The sequence below is a fragment of the Hypomesus nipponensis genome, chromosome 24 (genome assembly GCF_054491055.1).
Source record: "Hypomesus nipponensis isolate SF chromosome 24, ASM5449105v1, whole genome shotgun sequence".
Taxonomy (NCBI): domain Eukaryota; kingdom Metazoa; phylum Chordata; class Actinopteri; order Osmeriformes; family Osmeridae; genus Hypomesus; species Hypomesus nipponensis.
Window position 1 is genome coordinate 4,216,242 of NC_140384.1, and position 19,728 is coordinate 4,235,969.

At 45.8% G+C, this 19,728-nt stretch overlaps 2 protein-coding genes across 9 annotated transcripts in view; both read left to right on the top strand.

Moving 5' to 3' along the window:
* Positions 1-10,020, top strand: part of LOC146232792 (DNA repair protein XRCC4-like) — a 29,311-nt gene extending 19,291 nt beyond the window's left edge. The window contains exons 7-8 of one of the 8 annotated variants that reach the window (XM_084690332.1): positions 1,191-1,315; positions 4,209-7,317. In XM_084690332.1, coding sequence (XP_084546458.1) covers positions 1,191-1,315; positions 4,209-4,406 — 323 coding nt within the window. In that variant the 3' untranslated portion in view covers positions 4,407-7,317. The other 7 variants (XM_084690325.1, XM_084690327.1, XM_084690329.1 and 4 more) reach the window with 7 other exon arrangements.
* A 3,537-nt stretch (positions 10,021-13,557) lies between these two features.
* LOC146232793 (uncharacterized) overlaps positions 13,558-19,728 on the top strand; it is a 43,097-nt gene continuing 36,926 nt past the window's right edge. Inside the window, exons 1-5 of the mRNA XM_084690013.1 lie at positions 13,558-13,588; positions 13,925-14,296; positions 15,604-15,778; positions 15,896-16,023; positions 17,398-17,691. Coding sequence (XP_084546139.1) covers positions 13,558-13,588; positions 13,925-14,296; positions 15,604-15,778; positions 15,896-16,023; positions 17,398-17,691 — 1,000 coding nt within the window. The remainder of the gene's footprint in view (positions 13,589-13,924; positions 14,297-15,603; positions 15,779-15,895; positions 16,024-17,397; positions 17,692-19,728) is intronic.

A 19,728-nucleotide genomic window follows, 5' to 3' on the forward strand; every position in this document is an offset into this window, starting at 1 on the left:
CAGTTTGTTAACAGTGTTGATGCTTTGTCACTTCATAGTGTTAATATAAGGCTGGCTTTGGTTCTGCTGCCTTCCCACAACCTGGAAAGAGAAGTGTTTTTAAAGGGTGCACAATGTTGTTTTTTTACTGTGGTGTGTTTGTGTGGAGTCATTTGACTTCCCTGACCCCGGTTGACCCTTGTCTTTTATAGCAGAGGTAACATTTTATTGGGCCTAATAAGAGAGATAAGATGCACAGACTTAAGCTGGGAAGGTAGATGATGAAGAGATGGCAATCTGAAGCACAAACCTGCAGCACAGGAAGAGCTAAAGACCTGTGAAAGGATGGAGGGATTGGTGGGTGGGTGGGTGAACGAACAGGGAGAGAGAGAGAGAGAGAGAGAGAGAGAGAGAGAGAGAGAGAGAGAGAGAGAGAGAGAGAGAGAGAGAGAGAGAGAGAGAGAGAGAGAGAGAGAGAGAGAGAGAGAGAGAGAGAGAGAGAGAGAGAGAGAGAGAGAGAGAGAGAGAGAGAGAGAGAGAGAGAGAGAGAGAGAGAGAGAGAGAGAGAGAGAGAGAGAGAGAGAGAGAGAGAGAGAGAGAGAGAGAGAGAGAGAGAGAATGAGAATCCTCAGATGATGTTAGGATGATTTGGAGGCGGGTGTGAGAGGGCAGGAACACGCCGCGTCTTCTCTCTGTGGGAATTCACCGTCAGTTCAGCCCAGGTGTTCCTGCTCATGACTCACAGCACCACCTCTCTAGATGTGGAGCTGTTGCCTGAGTCCCAAGGTAAAGAGTGGGGCTGTGTATAAGAGTGGGGTGTTCCATGTATCTGTGTCAGTGTGTGTGTGTGTGTGTGTGTATGGACTTGTTGTGGAATGCTCAGTCTGTTATCAGTGGTCATCAGGGTTATCTAAGGTCATCACCCCTCCTAGTAATTGGTCATTGGATGTGCGTTAATGTGTAAACAGTGTTAAAGCCCAAGCAAATATACACTTCAAGTATACGTACAAACAGTACTTAAATATAGTATATTCAAGTTTCCAGTGAGTATGTGAATATATGATTTATCAATGGTCTCTTGTACTTAAATACTTGTACCATATGCCAATGTTGTTAACAATCCCATGTGAAAATGTGTATTTTTTTTACTAAGTGAGTGTGTGTCCATGTACGTGTGTGCCTGTGTGTGTGTGTGTGTGTGTGTGGCCTAGACGTCAGCCCGGAGAACTCCATGGAGGACAGTGTGTTTGACAACTCAGGTGAACTTCTGCCCAGCAGCACGCCACGTCTCCTCCATCTTCAAAGCCTCGAGTCTGGACAGGAAATTGACCCTGAGGTGAGGGAAACATCTCGTCAGACATTCGAGAAGATTCCCAGCCTGGGAACCAGACAAATCTGCCGATTCATGTTTTAGTTGCACTGGCAGATTGGTCTGGCCACCCTCCCTTTCAAATAGATTTTCATCCAACTGGTATCTGATCGAGCCAATCACATTTGTTTATTTGATATGGGGCGGGTTTAGTACAAGGAGGACCATTGAGGCATTGTAGTAATCAACCAAGAGGATGTTTTGTTGCTCTGATTGGTTGTATCTATCCAATTCTGTCCAGTTGCATTTTGGTCTGCGCCCGTTGAATAACGCCCCTTGGATATGCACTTGCAAATTGGTCTGGAGATGCCTGGCAAAATGATATCAAGTGGCTATTTGAAATTATAATTATTTTTTAAACTTTTATTGTAATTCTTTTTGCATACTACGTCTACAGCCTCCAGTGATTCGTCACTGAATTGCTCCTCGCAAAGTTTCTCCCGTTTTTTCTTTAGGGTTCTCGAGTTTTCTTTAGGGGTTAGGTTGATTATAGCTGCTAAGCTGTAGGGGTTTGTGAACGCCTCTGTGACATTGCTTGTAAAATAAGATTTGTTTCAGTCAGTGTATTTTGACATTGGAACTGATGTAATGTATGTCTGTTTACACAGCGGCCTCTGATATTAGCAAAAAAGAGAAACAGATGGTATAGGAAGACCGAGTTTCTTGTATGTTCTAGGTCAGAGAGTGTTGGTCTCTAACCCATATTCTTCTCGTTGGTTTTCCAATATAATCCATTCTATATGAACCAAAGCCAAAGATAAACATCTATCAAATGCAAAAATCATTATGTTTGTTCAGACACCCAAGTGGCTCCCCGAGAAATTCTCACAGGGCAAATATAGGCCTTTATCCTGGACCTTGCCTGTTAGTGCAGTGCTGCTCTCTGGAGCTTCTCATATGACATCCTGGCATCTGATCCCAATCATCTCCTGGAGTTATTAGACGTCCATTACACCACTCACTACACACATGTATCTTCCATACTGGGGCATTGAGTCTGAGGTAAATATCTGCAAACTACGAATCTACAACCGCACTGTGTTCAGACGGCATCCTGGATTTCTAGTTTACTGTCACTCATCGCAGCATAACCAAATGTGTGTCCTGTTTACTGGGCAGACTTTGTCTCTCAGTCACAGCAATATTTAGACTCATTAGTTTGAATTATTGCTAATGTCTGTTTCTTATTTCCTATCTCATACAGAGAACAAATAAATATATTTACCCCTTTTTTCCCCACCCTCAAATCATGTAATTATTTGACTAGATGTGACAAAAAGATCCCCTAGTTCAACAGCTTTACGGCAGGAGAACATTGTCTGCCTCCAGTTCTCTATTGATCAGAACTCTCGTCTCTCTGTGTCCCATGTTCACGGACGTATCCCAGTGAGTTGTCTAATTAACCACCTCACCAAACACCGCGTGAAGCAGCTTGTTCAGGGACAGGAGGTGTTGACAACAGCATCTTGTTCGCGTCATTAAAACATGCGGTTCTCTCATTTGGCACCCTGACTTTTCCAGAAGGCCTGAGTTTGACTCTTTGTTTCACTCTAAACAAATAGCACCGTTGCCTAGAGTGGGATATACAGTGTAAATGAGCTCTGGCTTGTGCGATGGCCTGATTGGAAAATATGAACTATTGGTATAAGCTAGCTTCACTGTAATGTATTTCAATCTCTCTCTCTCTCACTCTACTTCTCCCTCCACCTATTTCTCCCTCGCTCTCTCTTTCTTTCTCTGTGCCAGGAATCAACGCCACCCTTGCCCGAACACAATAACAAACACAACCAAGCCATCTGGAGACAGACTGTATGTCTTGTCCGGACACTTGTATTCAGACTCTCTAAATCATACTCAGTATTGTGCATGTCGATTTCTCGTCAGTCGCAAAGGACATAAGCCGCGCTCCAGTTTCTTTCCGTGATCTTCATTCAGTGTTCTGGCAACGCGTTGGTGCTTGACGTTATGACAGCGACGGGGTGGCGGTGGTTAATGACGCGGAGGCCACAGTCGGGGCAGGGGGGGGCCTGGGATATGGAAGCAATTTCTCAACAAGAGTTTGACTGCGCCCTGAGCTGGAACAGGCTGCCAAGATTCCTAAGGCTCAGAGTGGAGATGCACTGAATGGATATATACATGACATGACATGATCTGGCTGCCTGCCTGCCTGCCTGCCTGCCTGCCTGCCTGCCTGCCTGCCTGCCTGCCTGCCTGCCTGCCTGCCTGCCTGTCTGTATGTTTGTCTGTCTGCCTGCCCCAGAGGTGTCCAGCTTAGCAAGGGCAGGGTTGGAGTGAGGCTTCCGTGTGTGCGACCTTTGACCCCTTGGCCCTCCTACAGGACCCAATGATACCTACACATCTGCTCCGGACAGCAGGAGGTGGCTGGGCTAATCCGACCACGCGCCGGGAACTAATCCCTGCAGGAATGCCCCTCTGTGCCTCCTCTTCCTCACACACAAGACACACATTTCCAGAAGTACAGAATGGTCTGAAATCAAGTTTTAGGGGGAGTCAGAATGTAATATGTAATACTTTTGGGGATTTTTGTTTTAGGGCAAAGAGAAGCTGGAAGAAAAACAAAGGAAGAAAACGCATCTGTTTGGCTTATTTTGTTGTTGTATGCTTGTTCATCTTTGAGCAGATCTGAACCTTTATAAGCATCGGATTTGACCTTGTGGGGACACGAAAGACCAACTGGAGGGTTGGTGGGTCAACGCTCGCTCGTCACCCTCGGCCGAAAAGGGTTAACCCCGTTGTGAGGGAGCGTTGACGGCTCGGCTAGCTTTCAATTAAGGGTCCACTGACCTGCTTATCATCGTTATCCACTTAACCGTGCACCTGTGCCCTGCTCCCTATCCAGGGGGCAAGACCGGCCTCTTCCTGTCCTGTCCTGCTCTGTTCCACCGCTACGTCGAGAACGGGAGAGGAAAACGAAAGGAGGGGGAGACGAGGGAGACTAAGAGGTCTTTGTGTGCATAGGGAGCTACCCTGTTTTCTCACAACCTGCGGAGCTTACCCGAGACGGCTCCCACATTCAGTAAGCCATCGTCTGAAATGAAGAAATGTGAACGGCCTTGCTGGTGGGGATTTCCCGTTGAGCGAGACAGACAGAAAAGGGTCTCGGCGTGTCTGCATCGCAGACCCCGATTAAAATGGTTAAACAGTTTGACGTTGGATGAGTCGATCGTTTTTTATTTCAAGATCCCCTCGTGGCTACACCAACCCGACTTTGAAGTGTCAATTGACAGTCGAAACCCATAAAAAATTTAGGACGCATAAGTGCTCGTTTTCGCTTCTCGGCCTCCTCTCTCAGCAGCTTAATTGGTTTTGTAGTCACAGTCGTGTCATAGTGCATTACCCGTTTGGCCTTCAGGCCTCCGTGGGCTGTGTGGCTGTGCGTCAGGGGCGCTGCAGGTATGCGAGTAAAGCAGCACGCTGGCAGTTGGATCAGGAGGAATACATTTCAGAGCTATTCAGGCGCTCCAGGAACCCTTCCTGCTTTCGTGCTTTGAACTGACTGTGCCAGCGTTGGCAGATGTGTGTGTGTGTGTGTGACACAGAGAGCTGCTATATTCACCTTATCAATCCCAAAACAAGTCGGATCCACATTAGGCATTTCATCAACTTTAGTGTGTGGTATACCTTCGTAGGCTTCGATCTTTTCCCATACTCTGTGAATCCTCACACGATTACTGAATGTTAAACCCAGGGCATGGCGTTAGAATATGCTTGTTTTGGATTATATTGTGCTCACTTGGCCTATGTCAGTGTCATGACATAGGTCTTCGAGCAAACTGCTACCAGATGCAGGAGAAAGACGTGAGATGGATATAGAACGTCTGCACAGACCAGTCGAACATAACTGTTTACCTTTTCCTTAGATTATGTCATAGATTATGTCATAGACGAGGGAAATAAAGTGGACTGTTACTCTGAAGTCGACAAATTCAACTTGGAAAACATTTTAAAGTCGAATGGATTGGGGTCAACACATGCTGAAGGCAGCGCAGGTTAAACTCTCAGGGCCTCTGGTGTGCCTGTTAGGATGTATATTTTACTGGAGGACTCGGTCTTCCTAAGAGCTTTTACTGTCCTCAGTGGGTAGGGCCTGACCTTGTGAAAAACCTGAGGTGTTTACTCTTTCCGTGATCAGAACCTTCTGGACCGCTATCTGTAGCCTACGTCTCCTTTTTAACAGGTTCTGAATGTTTAATGTGTGCCCCTATGTTCTTTGCTGGACCCCTAATTGCCTCACAGAGGACATTGAAGTCCTCTTTCCTCCTCTTTGAATTCATCATTCGGTTAACGAAACAAATGAGCCAACCACTGGTTCCTGGTCTGATCACATGACCCATAAATAACACTGCGTGGCTTCTTTGAAACTGACATTTGATTCATTACAAGTAATGACTGGTTTGTCTGGATAAAAAAAAGAAAAATCGAGTGTTTTCAGATTTGTCTAATTATGTGAAAGTAGCGCGAGTGTTGTTATCGACTCATAAGCCGATTGTTGACCTGTTCTGTAACTGTTTTAATGACAGCCTTGCTGCCTAATGGCCTGGAGCCCTGGCATAATAAGACCAGGGTTGAGATCAACTCTGGATTATACTATTGAATTTGCAGATTGTTTGAAGTGTAAACTCCCCTCTCAGTGCTTGACACCTCAGACTTTAGGTGGGTGGCCCTGCTCCTTTGACCGAATAGTATTTCACTTAAACTGTTGCTCATCAAAATGACATGATGGGCTGAATACAGGAATTTCTTGTGAGCGGTTTGGCAGTCTTATGAGTCATCTTCATCTTGGGCAGAAAGGACCCAGGCAGAAAGCCTTGCCTGGCTGGACAGTCGACTGTACTGTACTTCCTAAAACATCTGAACCAAAAACCGAGAGCTCACGTCTCGCTCACTGATGTAGCCATTGGAAACCGGGGGAATTTTGCAAGGAAACACATTTATCATGCCATGGTCAGGGGTGGGGGCAGGGGAATACACAGAGCCCACACTCCAGCTATCTATTTACCTTTCATTCACACGTCTGTGAGTCAGCAGACTCTGGTTATCCAAAGCCCATGTCTTTGTTTCTGTCATATGTGAATGGGTTTATTTACTAAAGGGTATCGGTTCTCAAAAGAATTGATTGTTTCGGGCAAAACAGACAACAAACTTCATCTTGACTGGTATTAAACTCAGCTCGGTCGTTTTTCCCCAGACATTGACAGTAAAGGTGTTCTAGTCTTTACTCTCCACACGCATAGTCATACTGGATCAAAATGACTGTATATTGGATGTCGTCCATTCTGTAAATCCCATATAGTCACGTGAACGAATCTGAAATTCCGATTAGTGTCCCCCTGCATGGTGAGAAGTGAGCCTCCTTTGATGGAATCCCTCGGCCCTGTTCTCCTCAGGCCCGTCTGCCTCTGACCCCCAGGCAGACGACAATGTCCTCCCGCATGTGTCTGTACAGGAGCCCCACTAACCTGAAGCAGCTGTCTGGGTTTGGCCCTTCTGCCCTCCCCCCCCCATCCTCCTCCAGCCCCCGATGGGAACCGACCGACCCCCGTCACCGCCACGCTCTCCCTCTGTCTCAGTGCATCTACCTGACTCCGTCTCGATACTGTTGACCTCCTTCTCTCTCCGTTGGGTTAAACGCCCCCGTGTCCACCCGAGTGGACTCATCATTGTGGAGGATCCAGCTATGAACGGAAGGGTGTGGAGGTAAAGGGCCAGTGTGAGTAGCCCCCGTTAGGATGGTGACCTAGCCCATCTCAGGATGACCCCTTGCCATTGACTGACCCGTCAGCTGTCTCGACATGATTGACAGCTCTGTGATTGACACCTGGCGCCTGGCCTGCTCTCATGATTGACATCTGTTAAGGGCACTCAAGTCAGTTACCCTTGTCTTCCCCTCGTCGCCTGACAAGATTATTTCTGTTGACGTTCCTTTCTCCTTTTCATTATTTTTAAGGTGTTCGGAAGTGATAAAATAGAGGGCGGGGGGGGGGGGGTGAGGGAGGAGAGAGGCTCTCTGTCTAGCATAGCTGTATCTGGCTTGTTCCTGTGGAGTCAGACCCAAATGTTGTCTAAGTGCTGGCTTCTTGACTAGGGTCTGGGGCACAACAGCTAAGACTCGGTATAACAGAGGTCGGTATAACCAACTCCATAAGCAGTGACTATTCAAAACATTTGAAAAGTTAACTTTTTTCAGGAGATGCAATATGAAGATCTTTCATGTAGATTGTGTTTTGGGATTCATTTACAGAAACATTCTTCAGTGGGTCATATTTGGTCAAGTCATATATACAGCACTGGAGCAAAACTGGGAAACATTCTCAACTCCAACAGTCCTGCTTCGACCTTGTTATGCTTGAGCCTTATGGAATATGATTAATATCGGCTCCTGAGCTGGCTGCTTAGCATACCTAGCCCAGAGCTAAGACTGGGGGGGTTCAGCCGTGGTGGTCTTCCCCTGCATCACAGGCTTCTGGGGATCAGGGTCCAGCCCTGTCTGGGGGCAATGCTGCTTTCCCACATTTCGGCTCCGATCGGGGGGTTCACATCTCCCTGAGCCAGCACCCCAGCACCTTGGGGGGCCGTCGGCTCTCCGTCGGCCAGCATCAGCCATCTCGCCACGTTCGACACTCGAGTTGTGCACTTTAATGTGTTTTATTTTTTCTCCCCAAAGCAGGGGTGCAATGTGTGTTGTGAGTCGTGTGAGTTGTTATGAGGCGATTAGTAGTTTTGGTTTTGGTCCCAGTTGTTTTGAGCTCGATACACTGATTAGATGTAAGTAAACGTTTTGGGTCGCTGAATGAATGAGATATTCCCTCACGGTTGCATGGGGATTGCTACAATGTCCAATCCTGCATGTATAGGATACGAAGTGCAAACCAGCGGGATTCAAATTCACCTGCAACCTCTCAGGCTTAAATCGCCGAACGTAATCAGATAGGCTGTGTGTAATGAGAACAAGACCTGTTTCCCAGACTGGGTTCGGGGATGGAACGTGTCCTGTCGGGTCAGGGAAACTTAACGGCCATTTTATTCCGTCTGAGGTGGCATGGTGCCGGAGGTGGACCACCTTTTATAGGTCATGTGATATGTGGGTCATCTCAGGGCCCCCCCCCCGGCCCATCTCCAGGATCAAACACTCTTTGATTCCCCGTTTCTCAATGATTTACAGGCTCTGGAAAGCAACAGGACTTCCTGAATTTCAAACAGACTCCTTTTACACAGCAGCGGCTCTTCACGCTGCCTGAACTGTGACTCGGTAAAGCGGGTAAAATGACTCAGTGGTACCCGAACGCCTATGGGAAAAGTCCAATATTTCGAACATACTCGTGTGGTAAAATCCACAGGATGGATCAAGTCAGTGGTGACCTGATTTTTTGTTTACAGACCTAGGACGAGACACGGGCCTCCCTCGATGACATCAATGCAACTTCTTTTTCAGGTTTCTCCCTTCTCGGGCTGTCCAGATCTTGGGCACAGTTGCCCAGTATTTGTGGCTAACTGGTGTTCAAGCCTGAGATTATTCCATCGACAGGCATGGAAAAGACACCTAATTATTTTACAAGGACCCTCAGGGGGAGGCCTATCTTCATTCCAACATTCGTTCAGTTCACCTTTGCTCGAGGTCTCATCTGGTCGGAGCCAGTTACACACAACAGTTTCAACACAATTAGCATGCACCGCTAGCATTGCTAACTTGACCTGCTTGTCATAGTTTGGCAGTGAATCAGAGAGCTCCCTGTCAACGAGCGTTATTAAGAGCTGTAATTAGTGGCATTATTAGCACTTAAGTAAACTAACCGACTCAACTTTTGTATGTGCAGGAGAGGGACCTTCCAACTTGAGACTGCCTTCATGAGAATGCTGCTCTGCCCACTGTATTCACAGTTGAGGTTCTAGAAAAGTTCTGTTTTATTTGTAATGTATTGATGTTCAGATTGAATGACATTTAAACATACCAATATTTACAATGTACGTTTTACAACTAAAACAATATTTTACACAATATTTTTTTAAGCAGTTTTATTGCACTGCGATTTGGGATGTAAAGCAGAGAAATCACTTAGTCAAAACCAGTGACACACAGGGAATGTAATTTATGTATGATTTTTTTCATCTTCTCATTTTCAAAAATGCATGCAGAAATGAATGAATCCCAAATACATATTTTTTCCTGACCGTCAATGAATAGGTCTACTGATGTGGTTGTTTTGAATCCCCTTCCACTGAGATAATTATAAGATGTTGATCAAAGTAGATATACTGTATGTCCAATTGTAACCACTGAGGTTAGCTGCTCATTTGGATGTCCAGGTCTTAAGTACATGGTGACTGTGCTAAACAAAATCTCTGGATTGGGCAGCGATATCCAGAAAATTGTGGGTTCTAATTGCCTAACTGTTTTGAAAAATTGGTGTGCTGAAAGTTGACAACCAAAAGTCAGAAACAATAATCACCATTCTACAAATTTAGTATGTATTATGTTTGTAATGCATCTATGTGTCTTGTCAACAAAATTCAGTTTCAAAGTAATGTAAGTAAAAGTACTCTATACAAGCAGCATGAGAGAAAAGAAAAAAAATCTGTCATTTCATCCTTTATGTCAACAGGTATTGGCTGTAATCCCATTACATTTTTCAACATTAAAATCCTACAAAAAAGTTTGTGTTTTTTTAACTTGTTTTTGACATGCTGCTTTGCAAATCCCAACAGTGTACATACACCTATAACATTCTAATAAACTCTCACATTGACGTTAAAGGTCATCTTGAACAACTACAATCGTTTCTGGGCAATAGGCTGCTGCAGACATGTCTTCGAGGTTTGGACGCCTCCAATAGAAGTAGCCAATGGCGGTGATTCTCCGACAGCAGGTAATGAACTGTACGTGGTCCGGTCTCTCCCCCGTGTGGAAAAGACATGCACAGTGGCTTCTCACATGTCATCAGAGGCCCGTTACTGGCTCTCGCTGTTGCCTCGTGCTTCTGGTAAGACGCATCACCACGCATAACTGGGTTTAGCGCGTGCTCGATTCCCAAGGTGTTCTGTCCCCATGCAAGTGAACCTTTCGCTGCCACTGTTTTTGAATGTGTGCATTCTATCAAATACTTTTGATTTGTTCATTAATTTCGATATCTACTTTAGTTTATTTTTACGCACCACAAATCTTTACTGTAAAGAGCATGCGCAAAAACATTTTAATGAATTAACCGTAATGGGAGGATACAAATGATGTCAGAGCAATATGTGTGACCTCCTCCCCTTTGCCACAGTTGTGAGTGTGATGGCTTAACTGTGCGAGTAATGTTAAGAAGTTTATCCAGAGCGGAGGTAATCCAGTTGCAGCCTCTCCAATCTTCGTTCCAGTGCGCGCTTTGGTATGCACTCTCATAGAGCATAGGGTTGGACACCGCGCAGTTATTTAAGGTATTGGGTGATTTTCTAAATGTATTGGCCTAGAGTATAACTAGACATGGATGCCATGAGCAGAACATCACCTGTGTTTGATCTGTAACGTAATAGATGGTTGTTTGACAAGAAGGACATCTGACAAGATTGAGTGGCCCCACGTGAGGACAAACTCTCACTAAGTAAAGTCTGACCAGTGCAAGTGATTTGTGTGATGTAGCAACGACGTTATTGGATAAGGATGCTGTTGGACGTGTAATTATGCGTTTTCCCTCCCTCTCGTAGGTGTCCACTCACTTTCGGATGGGAACGGTGCCCCTCCTCTCCAAAACCTGACGAAATAACAGTGGATGTAAGGCGAAATTTACCTTGAAGACTTCTGGCACTTGTAAGTTTGTCTTGCTCGCATCAGAACATCCAGCGCTGTGGAGTGGTTCCCTGTGCAATAAGCGCACAGGAGGACAGGCGCAACCGGGAAATAAGTGCCATTGCGCCCGATCTGAGGAGGACATAATTTGGGCACTTTTTACGCATGCCTAAAACTCACTGGGACTAACTGGAAATACGGATATTACAGTTACAGTTTTATTTTCATGGAATTACAACTTTGTTTACGGTGAGGTTTAGACTTATTATTACAGAGTACAATTAATATGGTGTTTAGGTTATTCATTTCACTATTTGAGTTGGAGTTGTTCAATTTATAGTCAAACTATTTTTCTTTTTTCATTCAAATATTACACCTGGAAATACAAGTGCTTAAGGAGACTGACTTAAAAAAAAAAACGCAATCCCCAGAGTTCCGATATGGTCAAATAGAAGTCCTCAACAGTTAACACCTGAGTTAACTCTCAATTTATTTATACTCCAAGTTTTTTGTTTAGTTTTTGAGCATCACGGACAGAGACTGTAGGGTTTTTTTTTCTGCCACTTACAAACTAAGACTCTGGAATATTTTGTATTACATGTTTTATTCGCAGGGACACTTTGGCAACTAGGCAGCAGTCGGTAACCTCACCCGCTCTAAAATCTGCTACCAATTAGACGGCCGTACAATGATGCTAATGTAGATACGATTTATCATCAGGCGCGTGACTGCTAAACTTTCCAAGAGCGCAAGACCACGGCAAATGAGTCTGTGCGCAATGAGGTGATAAATAATGTAATTATAAAAAGAAATCATGCGCCCCCCCCCCCCCCCCCCCCCAATAAAAGCCAAATTATATTTGTTTATTGATCATTTAAGTTTTCGTGTCTGACTCATCTCGGACACTTTGTATAAATTTCAGAAACTTTTTCCCTTGCATAAGCCGTTGGGGTTCGCTTTAATTGAAAACAAATCTAGTAGTAGCATTGTATCTAAACGACAATGTAACAGTTTTACAACCTAGGCAATCATTAAACGTCTTTTGTTGCTTTTTCATTTGGTGGGGAGACCAAGACCTGCCGTGGGGTCAAAATGCAACAGCCGCGAATGTGACCTGGAACTCGTGTTGACATAGCAGCAGAGCAAATGAGGGCACTCAGGAGGTCTGTTTAGTGTCCCCCTTTCTCCCTAAAGTCTGACTTAGCCCCCGTTGGTTATCTGTATGGGGTACTCAATCTCACCACCCACGCATTCAGAGTAAGTGACAAATTAGACCACCACAGACAGATAATACCCGCCAAAAGCCCCCGGGGGATGCTCTCGCGGACAAAAGCACACCACTAACACTCAGATAGAAAAGAGCATTAGGCCTACGTGAAATGCTATCCGAAATAGATTTTCAAGGATTTTCTTCAACAGAGCTTGTCAACTAACATTCGTTTTTTAGTTTATTTTGCAAGGTAAGGATGTTCTGGTATCCATTACATGAATTCATTCATATTCTCCTTACATCACTCAGGCTCAAGATGATGCTGAACGTCAAACATATCCTGTGGTTATACTGTCTTTGCCAAACAGTATCTGGGGATGGTAAGTCTTCATCTTTGAATGAGCATTATGCAGAGAGATAGAGACTACATATGTGTCAGTGAATGAGTGATTGATTGAATAATTTCCTGTAACCCTGGATGCAGTCTGTACAATGACTCTCCTAAGCATGTATAGTCAAATTCATACCCATGACATAGGGTCACCTCCCCTGAACAGCAGGAGGTTGGGGGGTATTTGGGGGCCCAAGTCCCTGGATGTCTCCATAGGTATCAGGGGGAGTTGGGGACACCTTTCAATTAGGGCATGGTCCCAGTCTGGAGCTAACAGCTGGTTTGACCTCTTATCCTAATAAGGCCCTGTATTTACTGCTCTCATGCCTCCAGGGCAGTCCCACTGCTATCCGGAGCATTCCCCACATTGTTACAAAGTTGTGTTCACCAGTTTCCCATCCGATACGATAATTCCCTGCCAGTAGCCAATGATGATTCAGCCTGTTGTCATGGAGTTGCGTCTGGCATTTTCTTTTTTTTTTGAATGTGTGCGGCTGTGTGCTCAAACAGACTCCGTAGCTGTTACTCAGTAGCTTTGCACAGGGGGTATGACCTGAGGAGGTGGGGGCGGGTGGGGAGGGATGGGGGGGGGGGGGGTGGTCAGAGGAAGCACCACGATTAAACGCCCACTGTTTACTTCTAAATGTAGTGCTTCAAGCAACAACAAAAAATGGCTGACCAAAGTTGCCATGTTTGACTCCCATAAAGATAACAGAGGGGAAAACTGTGAATCAGGACCTTCAGTCATGAAACTACTTGGATGAAGCTATGCTTCACCAGCGTAACTCCTTTAAATGTCACACACGTGTTCACTGTATGACATGGCCAGTGTCTACACCCATCATTTTCAGGGTGAGGATTGACTTTCCGAGAGCCATTTTAGGGCTATGATGCATGTTGTTTTATAGTCTGGGAGTTGCTGCTACACCCTCTGTGCTTTATTGAACAGGCAGCTCACAGCAAAACAGCAATACACATGACACTGTAAGCGATGCAGTTAAAGGTGTCCACAGAAAATCATTTAAAGCCATTTTGATAAAGACTGATAAAGCCTCACTAGTTATATGAAAGACCAAGAACCCTGACTCCAACCCCAAACATGTATTTTTTGGTTCCCCAAATCTAATCCCACCTCACCCACAGTCACTGAAGTGCATCTAGATAAATCTGTTCTTCTCCACCTTCCAGCCTCGAACACGTTAACCATGATGAGACCAGTGAGTGGATCTCTCTCGGGGAAGGTCGTCCTGCCCTGCTACTTCTCCACCATCCCCACCTCCGTGCCCGCCATCGGCGCCACCGCCAGCACCGACTACCTGCGCATCAAATGGACCAAGATGGAAAACGAGGTGGAGTCGACAGTGCTGGTGGCCCAGAACGGCGTCATCAAGATCGGCTCCAGCTACAGGAACCGCGTGTCGGTGCCCAGTCACCCGGACGACGTCGGCGACGCCTCCCTGACCGTGGTCAAGCTCCGGGCCAGCGACGCTGGCACGTACCGCTGCGAGGTCATGTACGGCATCGAAGACACCCAGGACACGGTCGACCTAGACGTGAACGGTGAGGAGGCCTATCTCCTGTCTGTGGCGCTTGTCTGTTGATCCATAGCTCTAAGCAGTTTGTCTGTATTGTCTTACCATGACTTCCACCTTACTTTTGGGTGTTTGCCCTCCGAGAGTTGTTTTATCCTTCCTAGGTAAATTTACATTTAGTCATTTAGCAGACGCTCTTATCCATAGCGATTTACAGTAAGTACAGGGACATTCCCCCGAGGCAAGTAGGGTGAAGTGCCATGCCCAAGGACACAACCTAATTTGGCTCGGCCGGGAATCGAACTAGTGACCTTCAGATTACTAGCCCGATTTCCTAACTGCTCAGCCACCTGACTCCCAAGGTAAATGTGCTCTTAGGAAGGTTAAGGACTGGAGTGAGTTCCCCTGTTTCCCCTCAGGCTGTTGGACATATGTTAAGCACGTCGATGCACTGGAAAGTTACTGTTGGAAAAGGATCCTGCGTTTATGAGGTTGGTGAAAGACTGTCTGAGTGCAGCAGGAGTTGCAGTGGGGTGGGGGGATGGTGGGGGGGGGGGTAGATTAGCACTTTTTCCTGATGTGTCACTGAGTAATGATGAGAGAAGACCACACGTGGAGACTGGGAGTGTGTGTAACTTGGCCAGATATCCTGTGAGGCTCCGTAGTTCTTGATAGCTCTCCGTGGGTTGAATGAACATGGTTATTCATCTTTGCTGGAGTACTTAATATACTATATTAGCTATATGCTTGTCAGGATACTTGCTAGGATATTAGCCATAGTTATTTAGACTAACAGAAGCAATTAAAACCAAATCTTTTCAGATTTGCATCTGGAGGAGGGCAGTTTATACCATTGTGATAAATATCTATTTTATCTTTCACAACCTATCAACCTTATATTCCCTTATTTAAAGAGAAAGATAGAGTAGAGAGAAATCTGTAAGACATCATTCATGGACGACGAGGTTGGGGAAAAGGCGTGATAGAATTGAGATTGTCTTGGCTATTGACTGAGCCCGACCCAATGTCTCAAACTCTCTGCAATGTTAATTGGAGCAATCAGTCATGTCTTCAGTGTCTCATTGCTGTCCACAAGTGTAAGGAGTCAGGGCCGTGTTCACTGCAACAGTCTGACTCGTCTTCACGATCCATTGCCAAGTCTCCTAAAGACAGCAAAAAAGAGACTGATTTATTGGTTTGCATTACATGCATTGAGATGTGCCTTGATTTACAACGCACTGGAGTCTGTTTGAGGTGGGGGAGGGGGGGTTACCAAGACATGTTTATAACACAGCGTGTTGCTACACAGCCCCTAATTTGTGTGTTTGTTCCCAGGTGTTGTGTTTCACTACCGGGCAAGCACCAGCAGGTACACCCTGGACTACCAGAGTGCTGTCCGGACCTGCCAGAGCATTGGAGCCTCCATCGCTACCCCAGACCAGCTGAAATCGGCCTACGAAGACGGCTTTGATCACTGCGACGCGGGCTGGATCTCTGATCAATCAGTCAGGTGACCTGCCATTCACCATAAGCTACGACTTACACTGTATCTACCAGATCATATCCGCGGCTCTCTTTCTAGATCTTTCCTTCTCTTCTCTAACTCTTCTGATCCTCTCATCTGTAGGTATCCAATCAAGAGGCCCAGACCTGGTTGCTTTGGTAACCTGCTTACCAAGCCGGGTGTGAGGACGTATGGAACCAGGAAGGCCACTGAGAAATATGATGTGTACTGCTATGTGGATAAGCTGGATGGTAAGAGAGATTTCATGAACGATAAGCGCTGAGCAGAGTTCTAAGATCGCCATTTGTTTGACCATACAGCTTAGGAACCCAGCAAGAATTGGACGAGAACAGGCTGCTCGTCTCCCATCTCAACTGTCATCCCATGAATCACCCTCGCACAAAGGCTTAAATAGACACCAGTAAATATGTGCTAATGTGAGCCTTAAACGCCTCTGGCACTGTTGAGGGGAAGTGTGACTGCAGCTATGCCAATACACATTTTATCTTGGTGTTGATCCACTGTGATTCAACGGCTGACACACACTGAGCTCCCCTCAGAGCGTGTCTGTGTCAGCTCGACCGCACCAGCTCTGCTCCAGTTTGTGCGGTCGAGGATGTATTTCTAACACGCAGTCCAACCCGCATATTCTGTACACGATTGTTTATTCAAATTGCAAACATTTAAACGTGTCGTCGTCCCCCTCTCAGTCATATCGGTTTAACTTGATTGGGTGGATTAAAGGTGTAGCGCAATGTTCTCAGTAGCCTGGGTAACATCTGCAATAGTGTTTTCGATGGCTGGCGGTGTGCTATAGAGTGCCCCTAAGACACCTGAGACAGACTTTGTTTTTGTTCTGCTCATACTTCCCCATGTGTCAGTGTGCCTTATTCAGTCAAACATCATTAATACGCATCTATATTATTATACACCCACTTTGTGAACAAACCTAATCAATAATTGAAGCAGGGTTGCCAGGTTTGGTCAGATGTCTGCCACACCTTTTACTCGAAAGGACATGACACTGGACAACATATGCCAGTTCACAGACTTCTTTTGTTTGTTGTTGTATTGGACATGTGATAAATTTCCTTTAAGAGGCGGGTAAGAAGGGAATGTCCGCAGTTGTTAATCAAGGGTGTTAATATGGAAACCACTTTGGAAGACGTTTTGAAAGTCACACCCAAATTTTTATAAAAACATGCAGGGTTCCTCTTGGCTTCTTGGGCTCTTGTTTTGATTAAACGTCAGTTGCTTTTCTGTGAGCAGTTTTGTGTTGAAACGTGAAATGATTACAATGTTCAGTAGATGACAAAATACATTTTCCGTCACTGTTTCCGTCACCGACGGTGGCCTGCTGGATTGAGCAACGTTCGTGGATTGACACTGGTGGCCACATATTCAGCATAGCTTACACACATCAGGATCACCCAGAAAAAACAATGTCTACTGTTAGTGAGGATTGGTGTTGGCCAGAGACAACTGTGATTCTGGTCTTATTCATATCTCTTGATCAGACATGTTATGATTGAATGCAAGAGTCCTATGGGCGTTTTTACACATATCAGTGAGTCTAAAATCCCTAGCAGATGTTTCCCGGATGCTAAGTCAACTCTCTGTTCCAGGTGAGGTGTACTTCGCCCCCGTGACCCGTAAGATGACGTTTGACGAGGCGAGGAAGGAGTGCGAGAGGAGGGGATCTGTCCTGGCGTCTCCAGGTCAGATGCACTCGGCCTGGCGTCAGGGTCTGGACAAGTGTGACTACGGCTGGCTGTCCGACGGCAGCGTGCGTCACCCCGTGGCGGTTCCCAAGATGCAGTGCGGCGGAGGCCTGCTGGGAGTCAGGACCATGTACCGCTTCCGGAATCAGACCGGCTTCCCGGAACCCTCCACCAAGCTGGGAGCGTACTGCTTCAAAGGTAGGCGTTCCTTAATTTCTTCCACACTTACAGAGTCATCTTGTATTCTTTTTTACCATTTTGGACAATTTCACATCTATTTTTCTGATGAGACTGAGGTTCATTTAGGGTTAGTAACCGTGACAGCTGTGAGGGCTGTGAACCAACAGGATGCAACCCCCTTCGGGTGTAGCTGTGGAAGCATTCCCCTCCGTCCTCTGCACCCCCGTTACAAAGGTCTCGCACTAAAACCAGAAGCCAGAATAAAGTCATTCCATTTGTCATCCCTTTTGGAGGAAAAATATCGATGTAATCGAACAAAACGAGAGTCCCTTTAACAAAAGAGCTTTGTGGCTTGCTAGACTGCAGCAGCAGACTGCAGTCAGTGAATCACTGACCTCACTGTATTTCATGTGGAGTTCCCGCCCGTTACCATGGTAACGAAAGTGGAGTTGGCTAGGAGGAGGGTGAAATCATAGTTCTAAACGTCTGCTGTCTTTGAACTTAATTAACGCCTCAATCTGAACAGAATGGGTGATTATTGACCAATGGTTTGTTGAGAGAGTTATTTTCTGAGTTGTTAGCTTGACGACTTCCAGACACTGTGCAGCCTGTATTGCTGTACTTCTGGTGGAGAAGAAAATACTCAGTAACTACTAAAAATCCTATTAAATCCTATATTAAAACGAATTTTCATCGAAATATATTTGTGTTCTCTCTTTTAAAGCTGAGCTAGTTCGGATAGAAAGCCAACCGAGCTTATAGGTTTATAAATACACATTCCCTAACCACTCCCCCCCTCCCACTCCCCCCCCCCCAACTGACAGTTGGTATCAGCTTCTGGTCAATGACATGGAAGCTGCCATCACAAGACCTGTCAGCCATTTTAGTCCCACTATCTCTCCCTTCTTTTCTTTTTTTTGCCTTTCTCCTCTCATTTCCGCTGTCACAGTTTGTCCTTTTCCAGTCACTCTCACTTGTACTTATCACAGCAGACGTTTGGATAATGGACGGAGCTACCGGCGGACTTCTAAAACCAGTCAGCCCTGCTGACCTCTGACCTGCCCTTTCCATCTCCCTTAACCAGGGTCGCTCAGATAAGCCGCACCCTTGGCCCTGCCCTTTTGCTCCGCCTGAGTCACTGCTGTCTCCGGGGTGATTACTCCCCACGGGGTTCAGAGGGCACGCAAACAGCCCGCCCCCACCTCCTGGCTTTTGTATTGTGTTTTGGACCCTCTCGGTCATGTTGGTTTTACTCCTGGTTAAGTGCTTTTCAAGTACCTCCTTTTCCATTCAGGGGATGGAACACCCCTCCCAGTAATTTTTTTATTATTATCTTTTTTTTTTTTTACATTTACTCCTAGATCTTACACTTAGATGAGAGAGTTATAGAGAAGGAGAAAGTGGAATATGAGGACAATTGGAGGGGGGGGGGGGGTTTATGAGAGAGGAAACAAAGGCCTCTGTAACCGTGACACCTCACAAACACCAGTGAGATCATGCTCTCTGCTCCGAAAAGAGCGGGGTCTATTTTTCCTCCAAGGGGAAAAAAGTCTGTCACACCTTACATCAGAGATAGCCGAGGAGAGGGAGAGGTGAAACGCGTCATGGACAACAGCTGGGGTCTGCTTTAACATGGCCCGTCGCCACGGAGAGAAGGAGAGAACAGAGAGAGAGAAGAGAGAAGAGAGAGAGACAGGGTGAAAACAAAGGGATGGAGAAAGAGATGGTGTAAGATAAGCAGGCATCCTACATTACGTTTCGCGAGAGACAGACACAAGACACAGGAAGATAATTACCCTCTGATGATTCACCAGTAAGAGTGTTTCCTCAGCCTATCTGTGCAACAGCCATAGCTAAAGCCTGTAAACAGGACTTAACAGTTTTAATTATATGACCAGGGGCCTCTTGCAAAAACCACAACAATTGACATTCCTAAACTTTATGTGTTATTTAATACTGTAAATGGCCACATGAAAACTCCAACTCTGACGTGAAAAAATTTACGAATCTCTAAATTTCAAACCAAGTGCTTTGAAAATATCCATGAGAAAAGAG